The sequence below is a fragment of the Esox lucius genome, chromosome 22 (genome assembly GCF_011004845.1).
Source record: "Esox lucius isolate fEsoLuc1 chromosome 22, fEsoLuc1.pri, whole genome shotgun sequence".
NCBI lineage: Eukaryota > Metazoa > Chordata > Actinopteri > Esociformes > Esocidae > Esox > Esox lucius.
Genome location: NC_047590.1, coordinates 18,940,314 through 18,964,868, shown reverse-complemented (window position 1 = coordinate 18,964,868; position 24,555 = coordinate 18,940,314). Strand labels below are relative to the sequence as shown.

General features: G+C 40.4%; 1 protein-coding gene across 1 annotated transcript; it reads left to right on the top strand.

The window, feature by feature from the left end:
• Positions 1-297: 297 nt before the first annotated feature.
• LOC105009553 (OX-2 membrane glycoprotein-like) lies at positions 298-1,014 on the top strand. The gene is given in 3 exon segments (XM_010868975.4): positions 298-352; positions 355-648; positions 776-1,014. Coding segments are annotated over 3 exon segments (588 nt in total).
• The last annotated feature ends 23,541 nt before the right edge of the window (positions 1,015-24,555 follow it).

Here is a 24,555-nt window from a genome sequence, read left to right as displayed (position 1 = left end):
AAGTTTAATAAATTATTATTATTATTAGATTACTGCAATCAGTGAACATAGTTGGAGGAATGAGAAACAGCCTTGTCTGTTTAGTGAAACTGATGGCCACACATTCTGTAGGTTATTGCTGTACCTATTCAACACATTCAGAAAAGGGCAGTTGACCGATTCTTTTGTTCATCACTTCCTTCTGTACACTTCAGATCATTCTTAGTACTAGACCCATATGTCAAGCAATCATTATTGTGTCCTAAAGATTCATAGTTTCAAGTGTGTATTTTTCTGTGAGAGAGATTATAGTAAGTAATGTTACTGCGGTGTCTCTCTCAGCTGGTAGAAACACAGCAGGTAGTCATAGTAACCCTGGAGGAGATGTTCAGTTCAGCTGCAGACTCATGGAACCCAAAGATGCTTTGCAAGTCACCTGGCAAAAAGAGACACCAGGAGGGAATGAAAATGTGGCCTCCTACAACAAACGTTTTGGTCCAAAAGTAAAGCCACCTTTTAATAGGAAAGTATTGTTTCTAAATGTGGGACTACAGAACTGCTCTATAGTCATCAGAGGAGTATCAAGAGAAGATGAGAGCTGCTACAAGTGTCTGTTTAATATTTACCCAGATGGATCTATCAGTAGAAGGACCTGCCTTCAAGTTAATGGTAAAATAAGAGGGTTAATTTAAGACAGGAAGTTCCCTTTAAACTTTTCATAAATGTCCAGTGTTATGCATCTATTTCATCTATTGCTGATATGTGCTCACTGTGAATTATGATTTCTATTCTATAGAACTGTATGGACCCATACTCCTAGTGACAAATCTATTCTTTGGGTAAACACTCTCCTGCTCTGCCACGGGACAACCTACTCCAGTAGTGGCCTGGGATGAATCAGGGCAATTGGCCATGGAAAACTGTACGACGGTCAATGTCACCCATCCCAATGGAACTGTTACTGTCACCATAACTTCAGTAGAGGCAGTTCCCAGTCTACCTGACAATGACACCATGGTTAGGGGTTTGGTGTAATCCAGCTACGTCATCAAGGAGGGTTCTGTAAATATTCCAACCTCCTTAACTGGTGAGAGGTTTTGCATTGATGGATTCATTATATTAACCGGGAACATGTCATGCTGATTTATTGTTTTTGTCTTTTTTAGGTCTTGGTAAATCTCTGCCTCCAGTCACGGATGGTTGGATAAGGGGTCATGGTACAGTAGGGAGAACAAGTATTTGATACACTGCCGATTTTGCAGGTTTTCCCATTTACAAAGCATGTAGAGGTCTGTCATTTTTATCATAGGTACACTTCAACTGTGAGAGACGGAATCTAAAACAAATATCCAGACAATAACATTGTATGATTTTTAAGTAATTAATTTGCATTTTATTGCATGACATAAGTATTTGATCACCTACCAACCAGTAAGAATTCCGGCTCTCAAAGACCTGTTAGTTTTTCTTTAAGAAGCCCTCCTGTTCTCCACTCATTACCTGTATTAACTGCACCTGTTTGAACTCAATACCTGTATAAAAGACACCTGTCCACACACTCAATCAAACAGACTGAGTGTTTGGAGGAAGAAGAAGGATGAGTACAACCCCAAGAACACAATCCCAACCGTGAACTGTGAAGCATGGATGTGGAAACATTATTCTTTGGGGATGCTTTTCTGCAAAGGGGACAGGACGACTGCACCGTATTGAGGGGAGGATGGGTGGGGCCATGTATCGCGAGATCTTGGCCAACAACCTCCTTCCCTCAGTGAGAGCATTGAAGATGGGTCGTGGCTGGGATGACAACAACCCGAAACACAGCCAGGGCAACTAAGGAGTGGCTCCGTAAGAAGCATCTCAAGGTTCTGGAGTGGCCTAGCCAGTCTCCAGACCTGAACTCAATAGAAAATCTTTGGAGGGAGCTGAAAGTCTGTATTGCCCAGCAACAGCCCCGAAACCTGAAGGATCTGGGGAAGGTCTGTATGAAGAAGTGGGTCAAAATCCCTGCAGCAGTGTGTGCAAACCTGGTCAAGAACTACAGGAAACGTAGGATCTCTGTAATTGCAAACAAAGGTTTCTGTACCAAATATTAAGTTCTGCTTTTCTGATGTATCAAATACTTATGTCATGCAATAAAATGCTAATTAATTACTTAAAAATCATATAATGTGATTTTCTGGATTTCTGTTTTAGATTCCATCACTCACAGTTGAAGAGTACCTATGATAAAAATTACAAACTTCTACATGCTTTGTAAGTGGGAAAAACTGCAAAATAGGCAGTATATCAAATACTTGTTCTCCCCACTGTATGCATTTATTCCAGTGACCCAAATTCATCTCTGTACTGGACATAGACATTTCTCATTTTATTTCCGAATTCTAAAGTTGTCATCTTCTCTATTACCAGGGACAGTGGTTGGTTCAGTGATGGGTTCAGTGGTTCTCATTGCTTTAATCTGCAGCATAACTTGGTGGCTGCATAAGAGAAATCAAAAGAACAGGTAATATTTTCTAGACAGAATATATTTTTTTTTACATTGCAGTTACTATTAGGGATGTTAAGTTTCAAGTGACTTCATCATTTCATTCTATATATAAAAACGAAACAAGACAGCAAGATGTTTCTGAAAGTAAAGATCCTTTCGAACTGCAAGAATTGTGAGTATACTATAAAGAGAACATTGAATTGCTATGCAGCTCTTCATTATTTCATAAAAATATATATACCTTTAAAATGTTATCTCATGAACTAGATTTCTTGTTTGTTTCTGAGACATAGTTTAAAGTCGGTGAGTTAAGCCCTCTTTTTGAACTTTGTTAAAAGGCCTAATTATGATTTAACTTTTCTTAATAATTTCCGCCACATTTCAAAATTGCCATTCCTATCAATAGTTCTAGAGAAAGTTATTTTTTCCCCAGCTTTCCTTCTTTTTAAATGAAAACCATACTCTGGATTAATTCCAGTCAGGTTTTAGGACACGCCATCGCACTGAATCAGCTCTTCTTAATGTGTTAAATGATTTATTGTTGTTCAGGGACAATGGAAACTGTGCTATTTTAATTCTTTTTGATCTTATTCTCGTTATATATGCTTCCCTTGTGCTCCATCATTCAAAAATATAACATCTCTTACCATTGCTATGTCGATGACACACAATTGTACCTTCCCCTGAAACTTGATGACAAGAAATACCTGATATCACTATTGGATAAAATACTGGCCAGCTAAAACAAAATGTCTTCAATTAAATAACACAAAAACAGAACTTATTGTATTTACCCCATAAACTCCACCAAAGTAAATTTTATTAACATAGGGCCCCTATCCAACAATATACATAGCTACGCAAAAACCTTTGTGATTCAGATTTCAAATTTGATAAACAAGTAAATGCTGTTGTCAGAGGTAGCTTTTTCCATGTCTGGGGAATTGCCAAATTGAAACCCATTCTTTCTTTCAATGATTTGGAGACAGTTATTCATGCATTTGTTTCCTCACATCTGGACTATTTTTATATGAGAGTCTGTCAGTCTTCCTTGTCCCAGCTTCAGCTTTTCCAAAATGCAGCTACTAGGGTATTAACTAGAATAAAGAAGAGAGAGAGCATCACTCCTGTATTGGCCTCTCTCCACTGGCTAGCTGTTAAATATAGGATTGTTTTTAAGGTTCTTTTTCGTTTTTATGCGCCTTCATGAATCAGCACCCTCCTATATTTCAGACTTCCTTAACCAGCACTCTTCCTCAAGGACCCCTTAGGTCTTTCAACAAACTGCTTTTGTGTTCCACAGTCACGATTAATGTTCAAAGTGGACTGTGCCTTTTATGTTGCTGCTCTAAAGTTGTGGAATAGCTTACCTTTATATACAGTGGATATAACAAGTCTACACACCCCTGTTAAAATACCAGGTTCTTGTGATGTAAAAGAATAAGACAAAGAGAAATGTTTCTACTTTTAATGTGACCCATAATGTGACCAATTAAATTGAAAAACAAACTTAAATCTTTGAGGGGGAAAAATGAAAAATAAAAACCTTACAATAACTTGGTTGCATACGTGTGCACGCCTTTTTATAACTGGGGATGTGGCTATGTTCAGAATTAACCAATCACATTCAAACTCATGTAAAATAGAAGTCATATGCCATCATTTAAAGTGACTCTGATTAATCACAAATAAAGTTCAGCTGTTCTAGTAGGACTTTCCTAACATTTTCTTAGATGCATCTCAAAGCAAATGCAATGGTCCGCAGAGAGTTTCCAAAGCATCAGAGGGATATCAGTCAGGAGAAGGGGACCAAAGAATTTCCAAAGCATTAGATATACCATGGAACACAGTGAAGACAGTCATCATCAAGTGAAGAAAATATGGCACAACAGAGACATTACCAAGAACTGGACATCCCTCCAATATTGATGAAAAGACGAGAAGAAAACTGGTCAGAGAGGCTTCCAAGAGGCCTACAGCAACATTAAAGGAACTGCAGGAATTTATTGCAAGTACTGGCTGTGTGCTACCTGTGACATCAATCTCCCGTATTCTTCATATGATTGGGCTATGGGGTAGGGTGACAAGACAGAAGCCTTCTCTTACAAAGAAAAACATCCAAGCCCGGTTGAAGTTTGCAAAAACAAACATCAAGTCTCCCAAAAGCACGTGGGAAAATGTGTTATGGTCTGATGAAAACAAGGTTGAACATTTTGTCTATAATTCCAAAAGATATGTTTGGCGCAAAAACAACACTGCACATCACCCAAAGAACATCATACCCACAGTGAAGCATGGTGATGGCAGCATCATGCTTTGGGGCTGTTTTCCTGGAACCGGGGCCTTAGTCAAGGTGGACGGAATTATGAACAGTTCCAAATATCAGGCAATTTTGGCACAAAACCCTCAGGCATCTGTTAGAAAGCTGAAGATTGGTCGTTGCACGGCAACGACCCAAAGCACAGATCCAAATCTACAAAAGCATGGCTTCACCAGAAGAAGATTAACATTTTGGAATGGCCCAGCCATGAATCCAATTGAACATCTGTGGGGTGATCTGAAGAGGGCTGTGCACATGAGATGTCCTCGCAATCTGACAGATTTGGAGCGCTTTTGCAAAGAAGAGTGTGCAAATATTGCCACATCAAGATGTGCCATGCTAATAGACTCCTACTGAGTGCTGTAATAAAATCAAAAGGTGCTTCAACAAAGTATTGGTTTATGGGTGTGCACACTTATGCAACCAGGTTATTGTGAGTTTTTAATTTTTCCCCCTCAAAGATTTCAGTTTGTTTTTCAATTGAATTGTTCACGCTATAGGTCACATTAAAGGAGGAAAAAGATCTGACCTGATTTATCTTTGTCTCATTGTTTTACATCACAAGAAAATGGCATTTTAACAGGGGTGTGTAGACTTTTTATCTCCACTGTATGAAGTTACTGTCTCAATCACATTACACATTGTTTGGTTTTGTCCACATTGAGTACAATCTTCAATTGACACAAAGTATGTTGAGCAGCATTAAAAGCAGTTTGTAAATGTTTTAAAGCTTTCTCTAAGGTCAAAGCACAACGATAAGTGTCATCTGCATAAAAGTGGACTTCAGCATTTTGTACTTTTTTATCTAGATTATTTATATAAATAGTGAACAAGAAAGGACCCAGTACAGATCCCTGGGCTACACCATTAATACATAGGTAAGGTGGATTAATGTTACTTCAGGAAAAAAAAAAAATCAATTTCCGCCTAAAATTATGTACCCAAATCTAAATGCTTGTAGCTCATGAACTGAATATAGTATAAAAAAAATTTAAGTACCATTTGAAAGGAGACACTCTGTAGTTTGCAGGAATTATACATTAATGCAGGAAAGTATAACACAATATATTTGGCAGAAGATAAAACAAACCTAAAACATGCGTTCTTTGTAAAATAACTCATCATGTTTGAGTTGCAGTGGGGAAGGCCAAACATGGATTATGAACCTGGAGGAAGTTTCCACTTGATTCAGTAGATGTCAGCAGGATCTGGGTAAAGTTCCATGGCCATTTGATATAAAATTCAGTGATATACTTACTCATTTGTAAAGCAAGGCCAAAGTGTCCTTTCCAGATTGCCCACTTTGTGCCAAATTAGACACTTTGGACACAATTGATTTTCAAGTTCATACATACACAGAACATAAAACAGTGCAAAAGTGATTAATGTAAGGGTTACACACTCCCAGGAATGTTGGGCTTTCCTTCATAAAGGTACTAAAAGGAGGCGCCACAAGGAAGCGGATCCAATGATCTAACGTGTGGTGTTTGCATCATATGTGGTGATCTAACATATGTGGTTTTTGCATCATATGTGATCTATCCCCAATAAGGGGGAGACTTATCAACTTCTGGGAAATCTCTGAAATGGCCAGTCAGATGATGGCGTCACAGTGGGGGTCAAGAGCCAGAGGGACCTCCTGAATCACTGTTGGTTATTCAGGGAGAAATATGGGGATGAATAGGCTATAAGAAACAGCCACTAACCCATTGCCAAATCACAGACAATTGGTTACATATAAGGACATTATGAACTGAAATCTACTATAATGACGTGACCCAATTGGCAGTAAATGCTCAGAAACTATATGACATTGCCTAACAATCTATCTTATTGTACTCACCAAGTTGCTTGACACACAGTCCATGATTTCTTCCAAAAATCTAGTCCAAATTGGTCCCCTATGTTGCTTTTCCACTTAGGAGTAGCCATTTAAACTTTAAATGCAGAGTATAGTTTTGTGAGCAGCGACAGCTGTGCGTCTTGCGCAATAGTAAAGTTTGGTTGAAGATTTGTTGGGGTGGTGCACACTGTTGGTGTGTCCTGTGTGTGCGTCTGATGGTGATCGTTAAAAAATTGCCATAAAGTGTGGCTCGTGTGCTCTCAACCTAGCGAGTTTCAAATCCATTGGTTGTCATTTGAGGGAGCTACATGCTACCAAAGACATGTGCTCGCGCGAAGCCGGTGCCAGACTGCATGTCTTTGCTTTCGTGATGCGAGGCATATAGGCAACACAGAAGGATAAACTATGTCTGGTTAAATGCTAGAGACTCTCTTCTTTTCAGGAATACCAATTATGTTGTGTTAAAACCTAGTAATGGTTTGAATATCATGAATAGTTTTGCTCCCAGTTGGATTTTGTTGTACAACGCTGAGGAGAACATGAATAATTTTTCGATTATAAAAACAGAATTTATCAAACAAAACGATGCTTGGCTATATCTCTGGGACCATCAAGAAAAGAAATCAGAATAAGACGGCTCATTGTAAGTACACAATTTACCATCAGACACCAAACTAGCGACCCTGGTGCCATTTTTGTGGATGTTGACTATTCTCAAACACTTGCATAGAAGTTAGTCGCCGTAATAGCTACTTTAAATTGTGTACTGTAGTTCGATTAACGAGATTCTAAGCTTTCTGCACATATATAATGTGCCTAAAACAAAAAATATATATTTACAACACTTTGCACACTTTGTGGCATAAACGTTTGGTGTCCCGGCGCCGGGACAGTTGCCGCTTAGTGGTGGCAACTGGTTTTAATGTAGTTCACTCTGGCTGTTTATCCATTAAAAAATTGTCAGTGTTGGTCTACATAACTGGGCTGCTCTCACATGGAAACTCATCTGATGATACCCTTTGGTTTCCCATAGCGCCATTCATTTTATAACAAGCTACATTTTTATGATCATAATTCCTCAAAATGTTAAACAGAATCCAAAGGTTATAATTGCAATGGTTTCCATAGGAGAGTCAAGAAAAAGAACGGACTATATTATGTTTAAATGGTTTGAGCGAACGGATCAGAGGCAGGTATACTGTATTAAAAGGTTGTCAGGAATTATATGGTTTGGAATGGATATTTTTACTTGGAACTAACTTTGCTGTTGAAGCATAGTCACCTGAGACATTTGTTGGAGGAATGTTACAGATTTTCTCTGTGGTTATTATGTGTTTTACTGTGCGTGTTAGAACTAGCGTTGTGTTATATTTGACCTTTTCGTCTGTGTAGTAGCAGGGATCTGGACTGTGAATATGATATTTGTGTCATTGTCACAAAGCTTTAATTTTTTTTAAACTAGGGAGTTGAATTGCTATCAGCTCTTGATCTTCCATTATGTGGCTAAGTAATTGGTTGTACCCAAGCGTACCGCACAAGCCCTGAAAAGTGAAGCCAAAACGTCTCGATCGCCCCCTGCTGAGTGGTCCCAGTATAGGTCATAAACCCCGCCCTCCCCATGTTATTCAATGGGACGCGAGACCAACTAAACAATTAAATTACCCTTCAAATATATTTTTTCCGAAGCTGGTTTCTGTCATTTACTGTAGTTTGTATCACGCTAATGTAAATTCAAGAGTTTGTTTTTAAAATAAGTTTGTTTTTAGTTAGTTATTTAATGCTCTAAAAACGGTGGTGTGACGTCGTGATTCACAGCTGTGATTGACAGCTATCTGAGCCGAGGAGCCACTGAATCTTCGGAGGTGTCACGGTCCTGGGATGAAGAGGACACAGGCGCAGAGTAGAGGTAGGTAAGGTAATCCATTTAATACAAAATAAAGAATGCAGGACTCCAACAAAACAAAAGGCAGCAACCAGTGACGTGGGTATTCCTTACACAGGATAAACAAAACCAAAATGAACCACGCCTTGGGGCCTACAAACTAAACTTAAATAGGGTCCCCAATTGGAGGCAATGACTAACACCTGCCTCCAATTGGGGAAACCAAAAAAAGGAGTAGAGGTGGCTAAAGGCCACCTCCTGTCCTGTCCTGGCTATGCCCCGAGCCCAGCGCAGAGATGGCTAGGGGCACAGCCAGGACGTGACAGGAGGACTGAGGAGATTGGAACTTTACATTTAATCTAAAAATTTCTATAATTGATATAATTTCACACGGACATAATGGGTTGTTCTGCAGTACATTGTGCTAACCGATCTGGCATTTCCAATCGATCTTTGAATTTTTTTCGGTAAGTTACATTTATAAGCTATTTAATTAGTAAATAAATGTAATGGGCTAGCTAACGTTAGCTAAAAGACAACAAGCCTCGTTAATAGCCATGTTAATAGCTAGCAGGTGATCGTTAGCTAGAAGTTACCAATTATTTTTGTATTAGGCCTATTCTAAATTAAGGTTAAACATGATGTAAGTTAGGCTATAACATATCGTCTAGGTTTAACAAGCAAAGGTTGTACTGTACTTGGACTTGCGATTGATTACGGTATGCGCATTCTGCGAGGGAGAGTGAGGGCGGGGCACAGGGGTGGGGCCGTTGATTTCGCGGCTTTACGGCTTTACTTCCTTCTCGCTACTGCGCATAACTACTGCGCAGAACTGGTCCCAAGATCGCTATCTGTGCAGACGCAAGTCCAAGATGTCAGCGCCATATCAGGACACTGGTGGCTTCATTTTTCACCAATGGAAAAGAGCGAAAGGGCGTCGTCCCTTATTTATACAGTCTATGGTTGTACCCAAGGGGAACATGACCCTGTCATAGTAAAGAAACATTAGGGTAGAAAATGTGTTTAGCAGCACAGCATCCATTTAATTGTGCAGGGCTGGGGTTTGTTCTGGATTCCATCTGGAATTTGTATTGAATTTGTATAGTTCACAACCACATGAATTAGAATTTAAATTAAAGGAAGAATCAATTATTTCAATTGAGTGGGTTTGGCATCTTAATCATGCAGTGATTTCCTTCAACAATCATTGTGCTCTCTAGTGACTCCCTCAGGCGGGTTGGGGGCCTGCAAAAGCTTAGATCATCACTCAAGTTACTGTGACCTCAAAAATGCTGATCTGACTAACTTCCTGGGTGGCAGTGCATTATGTGGAAAAACAATAAGACATTTTGTCCAACTCATATAACTTGGTATATCAGTGTTATATCCATTTAAACATATTTTTTCTTAGGAAATGCCATAACGATAAATGATTCAGACTTTCCCGTTTTCAGACAATTGAATTTGTTTAACTGGGTATGGATTAACTGCCTTCATTTCATATAAAATTGCAATCTTGCTAGTAGTTAGTGTAGGGTATATTGTGTCAGAATGGTGATTTATGGCCCTGGGGGCGGGCCTTCCATATTGATGTGACAGGTGGGCGGGACATCCGGTTTGCATGGGTGGGACTTCCGGTATGACGTATGTTAGGGTGGGACTTCCTGTATGACGTATGTTAGGGTGGGACTTCCGGTATGACGTAGGTTAGGGTGGGACTTCCTGTATGACGTATGCTAGGGTGGGACTTCAGGAGTGACGTATGCATGTCCGGTGACTTTGTGATTTATGATTACATTGATGTGTCAGTGTTTGATGTTTTACAACGCCTGATGAGCAAACCAGACTAGTGTTATAACAGGTGGGCTATGTTTGATGATTAACAAATGGGGCTTAGGGTTCCGGAATGTTAAATTCCCAGGCAGTAAATAAGTGTTGTGTCAGCGGTAAGTTGTTTGGTGTACAGCAAATGGTGTTCGACAAATATAAAACCCTGGTGTTTTATCTTCTGACAAGTGTTGCAACAGCTGGCATACAAATGGTGTTTGTTAACCTTTCATGTTTTATGGGTTGACTGGCGTGGTATGTGTATTTAAACCACGCTGACATCGGGGTTGGTCATTCAGTCTTGCCTGAGCGAACTTACCTACACATTACAAAACATGGAGGATTGTGCTGCTATCAATGTTTTGGGTGAAACACCGGTGAAAGCTAACAGCTTAAACGCAGCTCAGCGATTTGGTAAGAAATTGCAAATGGACCGCAGAGATGCAATCAACATGCCAGCCCCGAAGAAACCGATGCAGAGTTTAACCCGAATCCATCAATTACACCCGGATATGGTGGCACAGGAGTGGAAATTGGACGATGGTCAGATCGGGGGATACATCTTCAACCCAGAACAACCGGAGGTTGCATTTTATGAATTACCCGAAGGCCAAGTGTTTAAGGCTGGTGTGACTGATCAAATGGTTTTTAATGCCCGTTTATGGGCCACCTTTCGAAAAGTGTTTTATTTGGGGCCAAAACAAGGCCCACATAATACAGTAGATGTACTGTTTAAAGTTGTCGAGGGGCTGAAAGAGGATGACTCTGTCAGATTGGAGTTATTTCCGGAAAATATCGGCGTTAGTTTGTGACTGCGGACTGATCGACTGACCTAAGACCCCGAAGCCCCGCCTTAAGCCAACACCTTCATCAGCACAGCATAAAAACCGACAGACCGCCGGTGACATTCAAGCAGTCGGAAGAATTTACGAAACATGTCTCAAGATTACAACCAAGCGGTGATTGAAGAACCCAAGGCTGAGGACTGGCTGTGTGACGCCTGGGATGACAACGCTGAAGCCTTCTACGGAACCCCCGACCCAGACAGCTCGATTCCACCGGCATACCCAACAAGAAACTACCATTGGATTGACAGGGTTGGTGATCAACTAGGTCCTCTTAACCTGTCATACCTTTCAAATGCTAACAAGAGTTATCATAAAATGGACAAACAACTTGCACCAAAAATTTTAAAGATCATCAAAGCAACAATGGGTATGATTCTGGAAAACGTTGTTGGGGCTATTCTACACAAAGCATTCATCGGATGCGAAGTGGACCACCCGAGCCAGACAAGACATTCATGTCTCGAACCGCCTGAGTATTTTTTTGAGGCCCATTATGATGACATTGTGGCGACAGTTTTAACACTGCGACTGAAACATGTGTTGGTCAAGGCTTTGAACGCATCTGGTTTTCACACACCGATGACTGATGTTCACGAGGCCGCTGAGAACTTTCTGCACGAGCTCAAGTTGGAGCCGAACATCACACAGAGACTGAGTGAGAACAGGGATGAGTACATGGATAAATTTAATGAGGATGTTGTATGCGACGCAGCGGGGTCATGGTTTGATGAAAGCAAAGAGTCTGTAGTCTAAGGCCAGGGTAGCTTCAGTTCTCATGTTAACGTATATAAACAAAGACTATGAGAAATCTGAATGTTTGTGTAACTTTTCTGAATATATTGGTTGTGTAATTTCGAAAACTCAAATAAAACATTGTTAAACATGTATTAATTCTCATTATTGCTCGAACACTCTAAGATGTCTGAACAGGTTATGAAAAGTATTTACTATGACCCGGCAAACCCTGGTGCTTATGTGGGTAGAGAGGGTTTGAAAAGAGCATACTTGGAAAAAACCGGGGAGATCCTCAAAAATGGTGAGGCCGATGACTGGCTGCTTGCCCAGGATGCATACACGCTACACAGGCCTGTAGCTATACATTTTAAAAGAAATAGAGTTATTGTTCATGATATAAATTCACAATTTCAGCTGGATTTGGTTGACATGAGTGCTTACAGCATGGAAAACGATAACATGAAATTTATGTTAACATGCATAGATGTATTAAGCAAATACGCATGGATTTGCGTGCTGAGAAATAAAAGCGCTATAGAGGTAAAGCGAGCATTTGAAGACATATTAAAAGAATTCACATTTTGAAATGTTGATGAAGAAGTACAACATAAAACATTTTGCTACAGGAAATTATGTCAAAGCGAGTATCGTTGAGAGGTTTAATAAAACAATTAAATCACGAATGTGGAGGTATCTGACAGCAGCCAACACTCACCGCTATGTTGAGGTTATTCAAGATTTAGTTCGTGGGTACAACCATAGCTACCATCGGTCTATTAAGATGAAGCCTGCTGACGTTTGTGAAGAAAATGTTAGATTAGTTCTCAAGAACCTGTATGGCACAACATTAACGAGAAATGGTAATCAAAGCTACAAGTTCCAGGTTGGGGATACTGTGAGACTCTCAAAGCTGAGAGGTGCGTTTACAAAAGGCTATGAAAAAGGGTACACAGATGAATATTTTACAATAACAGAATGCATTCCTCGGGTACCTCCTGTATATAGAATAAAAGATTACGATGGTGATGTGATAGTTGGGACCTTTTATGAACAGGAATTGCTGAAAATAATCGTGGCCAAGGATAAAACTTTTAAAGTGGAAGCAGTTTTGAATGAGAAAGTACAGAAAGGGAGGAAAATGTGTCTTGTGAAGTGGCTTGGTTGGCCTGAGAAATTCAACAGCTGGATACCATCGGAACAAGTGGTTGACCTAGAAACTGGATAAAACTCCAGGATTTACAGGATCACGTCATTTACATTGACTGTGATCAGCATGGGTGACGGTGGCTTCTACATAACGCTGCCCAGTAACTCATCGAGACATGTCTATCCAAGCAACACAAGTTCGTGCTATACCACTAAATTTGCCAAAGGTATAGATTTGAAAGGCGATTGGGAAGTATCTTTGATAGAGTTCCAATACCCGCATATGTGGAATACTTTTACACGGGGCGAAAACGCATTTGAACTACATGACTTGAAAAACGACAAAACTTGGAAATATGCACTCGACACCGGTTATTACAGCAGCATATTAAAACTAGTGATAGAGCTCAACAGTCATATAAAAACACATGGTTTATCGGTGGGGTACGATGAATTTAAAAAGTGTTTCTAAAAGGTGAACCACAGTTTAGTTTGAAATTTAGCGCAAAACTGGAACAGATATTGGGGTTAAAACCAGGCGAGCGGTGGCCCGCCACATGGTACGGAACATACCCCACAGATATTCTGGCGGGGTTTAACACCCTATACATCTACACAGATATAATTGATTATCAATGTGTTGGTGACAGTCATGTCCCACTGCTGCGAACTGTACATATTACAGGGAGAAAGAATGAAGTTGTCACAGTGACGTACGACAAGCCACACTACGTACCTCTTAGTAAGAGACAATTTGATGAGATCTGTATTGAAGTAAAATCTGATCAAAACCAGCTGGTTTCATTTGTAGTGGGGAAGGTGATTGCAAAATTACACTTCAGACCCGTCAAACAATCTTTTAGAGTTTAAGATGCAGCCGCAGAAGCTCTATGATGATCCTCAAAGGTATGTTGAATACTACACAACACAGGCCGGTAACGGTTTACCAGGGTATCATGGTAGCTCAGCAATGTATGGGGCCGGTCTAGGGGGCCTTTTCCGAGGGCTTTTCCGGATGGCAATACCTTTGTTGAAGCGCGGGTTCTCCATAGCAAAACCACATCTGAAGAGTACGGCTAGGAATATAGTCGGCGATGTTGTCAACAGTGTTATGTCACAACAAACAAAACAGCAGGATGGTTCTGGATTGATGGTTATGTCTCGAGGTGTTAGAAAGAGACCACCTGGTAGGCGGAGCCTACACAAGAGTAAAAAACGCAAGAATGAGACAAAAGCAAGAGCCAAGGTTAAAAGAGGACATACAACCCGGAGGACACTCAAAGGGAACACGACAAATCTGATTAAGAATATATTTTAGAGAGATGGCACTCCTACACCGTATGTCTGGCGAATGTATGAAGACAGAGTTGGATTTATTCACAGTTCCATTCCCACAGACATCTATCGAGAAAAATACATACATTGAAATACCGACCCTATCAGCAATATCTGACGCAGCCCCTCTGGAGTTCTTTATTGCCGGGAATGGCGAAGACTACGTTGATCTAAACAATACTTTGCTGTACCTACGTGTAAAAATCACTAAACCGGACGGAACTAATATTGATGCCGGAGCACGTGTTGGGGTTATCAACTATCCGATAGCCACCCTATTTTCACAAGTGGATGTCTCCTTGGGTGATCGTTTAATTAGCCAGAGTAGCAACACATACCCCTACAGAGCCGTTATAGAGAGCATTCTGAATTATGGATGTGATACATTAAAGACACAGTTTTCAGCTGGGTTGTTTTACAAGGATGCCGCAGGTCACATGGATGTTACGGACCCTGCAGGCGAGTACGATGGACTTACGAAAAGGGCAGCCTATTCGGCGGATAGCACAACATTTGAAATGATCGGCCCTGTTCATAGCGATATCTTCTTTAAAGAGAAACTTATGTTAAACGGCGTTGACATAAAGGTTTGGATGGTGCGCGGTAAAGATGAGTTCTGCCTTATGGGGGTCGGGGATGTGCGTTATCGTTTGCATATACTATCAGCATCACTATTTGTCAAGAAAGTGTCTGTTTCGCCAGCCGTGAAACTTGGACACGCTCAAGCGCTACTCTCAACCAATGCCAAGTACCCAATTGAAAGAGTGTGTATGAAGACATTTAGTTTACCGGCTGGGGGTCGTGTTTGTAACCAGGAAAATCTATTTTTAGGACCTCTGCCAAAATGTATTGTAATCGGATTGGTGGACAATGACAGTTTACCGGAAGTTACACAAAGAATCCATTTAATTTCAAACATTATAATTTGGAGTTTATGGCTATGTATGTGGATGGTCAGCAATTTCCTAGCAAACCATTCCAACCAAATTACACAACAGGGTCAGCAGTGCGTGAATTTTACCAATTGGCCTTAGCTTCAGGAAAACACCTAAAGGACCAAGCCTTGGCTATTGACAGGTCGGACTTCTTACACGGCAATGCCCTTTATGCATTCAACTGCGCGCCAGACGAGGAATGTGGTCAGCACATATCCTTGATCAAGTCAGGGAATGTACGACTTGAGATGAGGTTCAGACAACCACTACCCCACACAATTAATTTAGTTGTTTATTCAATATTTGACTCAATTATCGAAGTGTCAAACCGGCGACAAGTCATGGTTGACTACTATTAGGAGAACGGTGTGGAAATGAATACCGCAGAGTTGACCAGTGTGGTGAACCAATTTTCATCTAGGACCCATTTCTATGGTGTGCTGGCAAGTGACCAACTACCTAGGGTGCCTGTCTGAGATGTTGCATCAATGATGATTGTTAATACACACCCAAGCAATCAACCTGGGGAGCACTGGCTGGCTGTTTACATAACGGATGATGGCTTTGGAAGGTTTTATGACAGTTTTGGAAACCCCCCGGATTTTACATATTTTCCCAAGTCAATCAAGGCCTTTCTGAAAACCTGTGAGAATGTGGAATACAGTTCAAAACAAGTACAGGACCTGGTTTCAACCACGTGTGGACAGCATTGTTTGTTCTTTCTCTTTCTAATGACAAAAGGTCTGAGTTATAAAGATTTTATGTCTTTTTATGCTGATGATTTACGAGAAAATGATGCCCTAGTCTCAAAGTTTGTAGCTAAGATGTACCAGAGTAAGCGTGATAAGCAAATGTTTAATTGCATACAACATGCTCAATCTTGTGAAACGTTTCATTTGTGCCATGGTTGTTGAAGAAATAGAAAAGCCAATCACGTGTATGTCAACTTTATTATTAAAAAATAAAAACATTTGTAAAACCACATCAATGTTTACATATTATTTTTCATACAACATTTATTCAAGATAAAACAAACATACAATGTATCACAAATCAAATAAAAACATTAAAATGGAAGCCATTTTGCGGGGTCCGTGGTATGAGGTTCAAAGAAAGCTTTGGTTGTTTGAAAACCAGTTGCTGGTGGTGTGGCTAAATCATCCATTGTGTCACCAGACTTTTGTTTATACAAATTGATTTTACGTCTTACATGCGCATTTGGAATAGTTGTAAAAGGCATGTTGAGACATGCCATGGCCTCTAAAAACACACCCCACCCCAACGGTCTTCTATCGTCAGCAATTTTATTGGTAGCTGTCACACTTTTAACAAGATCCAATAGGTGCGAGCCCTTGATTATCTCTCCTTTGAAAACAAATTCACCATTTGAGTTCCATGAAGTCAAATCTTTAGACCTGTGCATTCTATTAAGAATATATTCAACATTCTTTCTACGCTTCACAGGCACATTATCCAAAATTTCATCAACAAGGTCAACATTTCGGTCAACAGTTTGCTTATTCTCAGTCACGTTTACTACAGCAGACCCGGTCTCAGACCCAGGTAGACTTAAAGTCAGGGTGTTTGTATCAAGCTCCCCCTGGCGCACAACAGTCAAAAATCTTTGTAAAATGGCAGAGTATCTTTTAGCTTTCTCATGTAAATCCATATCAGGCTTCAACAGTATATTGCGAATCGATGAGTCCAAATCATTCTCAACAGATTGTCTTACATCGGTGCTAGTTGTTTTGGATTCTCGCAGTTTTTCCAACTGATGTTGTGGCACCAGAAACATTTTCTGAGCATGCTCCATGTTGTTTAACCCTGTCTCGATGCAATTAGACTGGTTAAGAATGGAACTGCAACGCTTAGTAACGGCAGTAGAAAACCTCCAGATTGGTTGATGGTTTTTCTTTTCCGTGCAACTGAAGTGTTCTTTCTAGACATGTATATAATTTTGGCTTTTTGTCTCTTTACTTTTCGGAGCTGCGACTCGGTTAAGGGTATATTACCGCGCCTTAGATTAAGCGCTATTTCACAGAGTGATAGAATGAGGTCGGTGGATGCTGATTCTAAAATAACTTTTCGTTGACTTGCCGGTGCCTTAAATATCATTTTCAAAAGTGGTAAATTTCTACAAATGCGTTTAGACATGATCAAACTTTCTTAGGAACGTACACGACAGGCCAATCCCCTGAAAATAACCCTGTTCTCAGACGGTAGTCTTCTGGTGTTGTAGCTTTAAAGTCAATAAGTAAATAACCAAAAGGCGGATGTGTTGCATCTTTAAAACTCTCCATGAAGAATCGAGAAAGACCGGGGTATATCTGTCTGCCTAAAATACTAATCTGCTGATTGTCGCCGGGGTTTTTAAACAAGATGAGGTAGTTTGTGTTCAAGTTAATAGTTCTACTAGATTTGCCTTTAACAAACATGTTTTGGACGAGGTAAATTGCACTCAGGTTACGGTGGTGTGAATATTGTGTGAAAACTCTCTCCATCTCCAAACTCTCTGATGCACTTTTCATTAAATCGTCAATGATTAAAAGGTTGTTTTTCTGAATCGGTAGCAGATTGTCATCACACAGCGATGTTGGTAGACCTTCTATAAAATGTATCTCCCTTACTTTCAACAGTTCGTCATACAGCGGTTGCCAACATGAAGAAACCCAGACGTTATTTTGAATTTCTTTGGAGAATACAACCTCTGCATTATCCAACAACATCTTCACAAAATATGTTTTACCAGAGTTACTGGGGCCACTAATGACACAGCTGAACGGGTGTTGTAGTCGCGGGTCAAAACCGCTATCCATCCTAGACTGTGGTTTAGTACCCATAAGGCCTTGTGCTGTAATCAGGGAGCAGTACACGCTTGTTGTACACAACTCTGAAACGCTTAGACACTACTCGGTTTTTCAACGTGAATGTTCTTTTATCTCTAGCAATTGTGTCTGCATTAGCAAGGACTTGATCATCATCACCGCCCTCACCCCGTACAAAGTTGTCAACCAGTCGTGTCAGCGTCTCCAAATTAACAATGGTTGTGTTGTAGCTGTTGAGCGTAATGCCTTTTGCTTTGAGACAGGTCAGACCTTTAACGGTTTTGTAACCATATGTCTTTGGCCCACCACTAACAAATTGTGCTATGCTGTCACCATCCGGTAACTCATCGGTCAAGTCACCCAAGAACGGGCCCAGTGGGGGGACCCAATCCCCATGGCGTGTGACAAAGATCACGGAATCAGTGTCTGTGTAGAGTACACGTCTATCCAACTTCTCCAAGAGTGAATACAACTCGAGTCTAGCATAAGCGGTTGTGAACGCGGCAATAAAAATGTTGCCGTTACGTGGTTTGATTGGTGTCTGTTTTGTGTAATGCCACTGTACCATCGCAACAGTGTCTGAGATGAACGAGAAATAACCAACATCTATTTCACTGGAAAAAAGGTAGTGGCTAAACTCCTCCGGATCAGTAATTAACATTGTGTTCATAAGGTTAGTCCGCTCACCCATCTTACCCCAAAGACTATTCATTGCCAATTTAGCTAAAGATCGCCTAGCACTGTTTACAACAATGTTTTCCTTATCAAGCTGCACACCCTCCTTTTCATGATATTCACGGATATACCGGTCTTTAGCCTCATCGTCAACCACAGATGGTGGGAAACCACTAGCTTCCTGCTTGTGCTTCAGGAACGTTCTCATGTAATCTGCAAAGAGAGCATCTGATGTCCTGGTGAAATCCCAGACTTCAAATATTTTCACAATGCGATAACCTTTCTCAACAGCTTTAACCAGCTCAATAGAAACCCAGGTACCGGTTAAAGATCTTTCTGAATCAGTATGTGAACAAACAGCTACCTGGTTTTCAGACTCTGCACATAATCTACACAATGGAAAGAACAGCTTACCGCCAACCCTGTGTGGTAAAACGGGGTGATAAAGGCCATTCGGTGGACACACTGTAGCCTTAACAATACCAAAGTAATTGTCTAGTGGTTTGAAATCTCGAAAGATTATGTCTGGATGCCCAATCGGATAAGTCTTTGTCTTGTTGCAGAATGGGTAAAGACTACAGACATCGTTATACTGAATAGTCTCCCCTTCTCGAGCCGTAAACTTCAGATTAATCGCATTAGTACGACCACCAAAAAGAGCATCCCGAGGGTCAAGGCGCTCAGGAGCATCAAAGGTCTTCAAGAAAGCTTTGACATTTGTGCATGTGTTTTTAAGCCGGTTCCACTCACACTCCCATATGTATTGAACATGTACGTTGTGTTGTTCAACCATTGCTGGTGCATCAACCCATACTGAATCTTTGTCATTGGATTGATGCTGGTTGAACAATGACACTTTGGGTGACCGTGCCAGAAACAACCTAGAAATTCATAGACCGTGCTAAAACCATTGCGTTCAGCATAACCATCAACGTAGTAGGGACCGATTTTCACTTCACCCCTGTTCAGGGCGTGCTGTATTGATATATTCTTATCGGAGGACACATATTCAAGCCACTGTATTGAGCTGTTTGAGAATGTCTTCTGACAACGGTTGTAGTTGTCTGAGGGGACCAATGCAATGATGTCCTTGGTGAGGAATCTGTTGCAAAAGACTTTCATGCAAGCCGAAGCAATCGTAATTGACCGGAATGGGTCAACACCACCACACTCCAGGAACTCGAGTCTGTAGCGCATACAACCCTCTCTCAAGATGACCACATCATTCACGCAGTAAGCCTTTATTTCATCCTGCATGACAAAGGGGTCTGCGGAAACAGTTGCATACCATTGCAAAAACTTTTTCTTTAGCCATCATGGTATTCACACCATAGTAATGCGGTTCCGGATGGGGGCCAACATAGTTCTCATTCTCCTTGATGTTAAACTTGTAAGGAAAGTAGCCTTTTTTCGAATCCTTAAAACCCATAGCACGTGGCAAGGCTGACAGCTTCATAGGTAGAAAGCAATGACTATCAATGTATCTCTGATTGAATGTGCTGTCTGTAAAAATCATGAGCTTGCTACCATTAGCAATAAGTGTCGTGCCAATACCATTGTTAGCAAGGTACTGCATCAAGATGTAACCATCGAAACCTTTAGAGTTATGTGCTATAAATGTGTAGTCATTATATTTCGGTTGCCTAAACTTTTGAAAAAAAGCAGTGACACAACCATCTCCGGCTGAACACCACGTCTTGTTATCAAAGCTTATTGCACACACAAAATTTGCAGTGTGTACACCATTCACCGGATTGGCAATTGTCTCAAAATCATAAAATATGTAGCGCTCACTGGGGTCCTCGGGCTTGGAGGGTTTTGTAAAACACTGATGATTCATTTCAAAAGCCAGATCCACATTACAATTGGGGCACATGTTAGAAATGCACCTGTGTGCTTTATAGTTGGTAATACTGACATTGTAATAGCGACCACAATCGACACAGTATTTCTTCTGGTCACACCTGCTAACCCAACGATCCACACTTTTGTGGTGCTTCAAACGTTTATGCTGGCTATAACAAAAATCTGAATAACATATCCGTTTACAGTCAGGGCACTGCTTTGTGTTACGGGGTTGGGTATGACAATCTTCATGAAAACAGACACTACAGCTATGTTTACAACCATGATCACCACGTGTGTTGAAACCGGTATAGCACCAGTCACAAACATAAGACACACCCAGAAAACCCTTCAGATTCATGATACCGTAGAAATGGTTATCGTGTAAGTACATAAAGACAGTTCTAGGGTGGGTTTCCTCGCTGTTTTGAAACTTGGTAAAGTGACCATCCCGTGTTCGGTGAAAGACAACAATTTTACACCCTGTCATTTCTTCAAACCAAACAATATCTGTGAATGACACACATTCATCTAACGCTAAACCAGCCCCCTTATGTAGCTCACGACCACTAACCAGGGCCTCAGGATGTGTACTGCGGGTTCAACATACCCATCAAACAAACAGAAAAACACATAGAATCATTATTCACAGCCACATATAAATGTCTTCTTTTTTTATTGATAATCTGATCTATCAACAATGTTTGAGCTTTACGTCGCGGGGCACCACCCTCACGGTTTTGACAATTTGTACCACCAGTTCTAGTGATTCATCAATCATAATCTCGGCATTACTCTGCATAACACTTTCAAGTAAATTACCAAACGTGCGTTCATTATATTCATCCGCTCTCATGGTCACATGTACGGGATCTATCAGAGATTCACCAATCAACTCAATCTGCAGACGATCACCAGGCCCTTGTACAAAGTCTGAGGCTCTAACAATCAAAGTATCCAAGCCTGCCATAATACTTGCGTAGAATGTGCCAAAATCACCAACTTCACCAGTATTTTGTAAATTTATCAACTGTCGTAATTCAACATTGTCAAACGCATTACGCTGTATAACTCTAACATCGCCATCACTGCACTGAGTTTGCACCAGAGAGCTCGAAGGAGTGTCAACTAGATCGTGTGAAAAATGGGGGCTACTAAGCTCGGTTAACAAGCCTTGTATCTGAGGATTATTGTGCGCATCGCTGTGTAACAAAGTAGCGGTTGGTTCATTTGTATTTTGGGGTATGGTCGATTGATTATTGGTAAAGGTTGTTGGCTGTTCCGTGTCTGGACTGTCGTTAGCATTATCTTTCGCCATTTCTCTGGTTTAACGTGTAAATAACAATCCACTTTTCAGATTTAAATATTCTAACTCAAACATACATTTACATACAGCGCAGTTTTGAAGAGTTGGCTGTATTACCTTCAGCTTTCAAGCCTGAAAGAAAACAAAAATCCCCTCACGCTGTGCAGCCACAAGGAAGGGTGTCCGTAACTGACCCCATTGTAGTAATGTACTTTGTATCATCACCTGGCTGTCCTCAATCTGTTGGAATATAGAATGTTGTACCAAGGGTCAGTATGCATAGTCATAATTGTTAATAACACTTTAGAACAAGACTAAAAATGTCTGTAAATAATTAAACTTACACAAAGTATCTGCTCAGGTTGTGTAAGATCACAGTCAGACCACCCAGTCCAACTGACGCAGATGCCGGTCACTTGAACTAAATACAAATAGGATTAACAAGCGTATACAGGTAATTAAAGCTGATTAACAATAATGTCAAAAGTCTACTTACCAAGATTTGGAGGTCCAAAAATGTGTTTACCAAACACGGTCAGTGTTCAAATCCGCTCAACCTAAACCGGAGATTTAAACAGGCAATATGAAAGACAGCTAAAAATGAATGGATTGCACAATCGTAAAATTGATTTACAAATTCTTAAAAAGTTGCATCACAATTCAAATAAATTACTTCAAATAAAATAACTTGTACTTACAACAGAAACGATATACTCCACGTTTGAAACACCAGCTGTCTTTTGCGGATGCTGCGTTCTTCACGTTAGATTCAAATTGTGTTAGAACTATACATGCTGCAATGATACAAATTCAGGATAAAACTTAACTATTTAGTTCTGATTTTTGTAGCCACTTGGCAACCAAATGTATTGCTATATCACGTCTGGTAGAACAGCCGTTCTCGTTAATTTTCGTGGCTCAGCCGTGACACACGTCATATAATTGTATATATTAACGATAAACACATCTGCTTACATATAAACGCTTGCTATTGTCACCATATCGATATTATTCAGTTCAACATTTAACAAACGCAGGACCATAATGCAGCAATACAAAATCAGATTTCACGAGTTGTTCATTAAGAGAATGCAGCACATCTTCACCCGGAAGTGACAGCATAACATACTAACACAAATACTATAGTATTTTTTTTTTAACCAACGTTGCCTATTATTAAACATTTCTACCAATGTGTAGAAAACAATCTTGCGTTGATCTCTGTTGTACAATTTCAAAAGACGCCTTTACGAATGTTTTAATTACCTGAAATAACCTATCCTTACCTGTCAACGATTCCCCGTTGTTCATGCAAATTTATACGCGACCTTGCTGGTAACTTTGTAACGATTTGCCATATAATGCAACTTAAAAGTTAATGCTGACTTAACCATTTTTATTACAAAACTCAACATTGCTCATACATACACTTGTTTTTATTTATAACAATATTTTAAAAAACCCCAACCACGACACAATCTACCTTTGCGAAATGTGTGGTTGGCCCTGGGCCATGGATGCTCCTTCAAAATAAAAGCATTGCTCATGCGATGTTAACTTAGTGTAATTCTGTGTTGGATTACAAACCGTGAGACACGGGATGGTTTCTAACCTGCATATACTACAGTCTGTATTAGTGGTTATTTAGGCCATTACTACTGGGAAGATATAACCTTGAAGCCCATCTCTTGTTAAAATGAATATTGGGCTGAAAACTATCCGAACTCGTAAGTCCCGCCCCATCCCCTTCTTTATATCTTACAGAAAAACATGTCTCTTACCTGTAACTCCGTGTTCGTGGAAAAACACCACATTGCAAAACATGGAAGTTTACATCTGTACCACAAGGCATTGGAACCCTGGCCTCCTTTTGTTTAACACCAAACACCTTACCGCTGACACAACACTTATTTACTGCCTGGGAATTTAACATTCCGGAACCCTAAACCCCATTTGTTAATCATCAAACATAGCCCACCTGTTATGACACTAGTCTGGTTTGCTTATCAGGCGTTGTAAAACATCAAACACTGACACATCAATGTAATCATAAATCACAAAGTCACCAGACATGCATACGTCACTCCTGAAGTCCCACCCTAACATACGTCATACAGGAAGTCCCACCCTATCATACGTCATACCGGAAGTCCCACCCTAACATACGTCATACAGGAAGTCCCACCCATGCAAACCGGATGTCCCGCCCACCTGTCACATCAATATGGAAGGCCCGCCCCCCAGGGCCATAAATCACCATTCTGACTCAATATACCCTACACTAACTACTCTTGCTTCCTATGAGGTTTTGCCAATTGCATTTCAATTCAAATTCATTGTTTGAAAATTTCGAATTTACCCCAGCTCTGATTCCCAAACTTGTGTCACGCGACTTCTCAATCAAGTCTGGAGTGTGAATTCAATGTGTGTGTACAATATTGGACTTTGTTGAAGAACATTGCTAATGATTATCCATTACTTGAATTAATTACGCTCTTATTCATTATTATAACTGGGTGTTTAGAACCATGAGTCCTGATTGGCTGAGAATTCCCTTAAATGC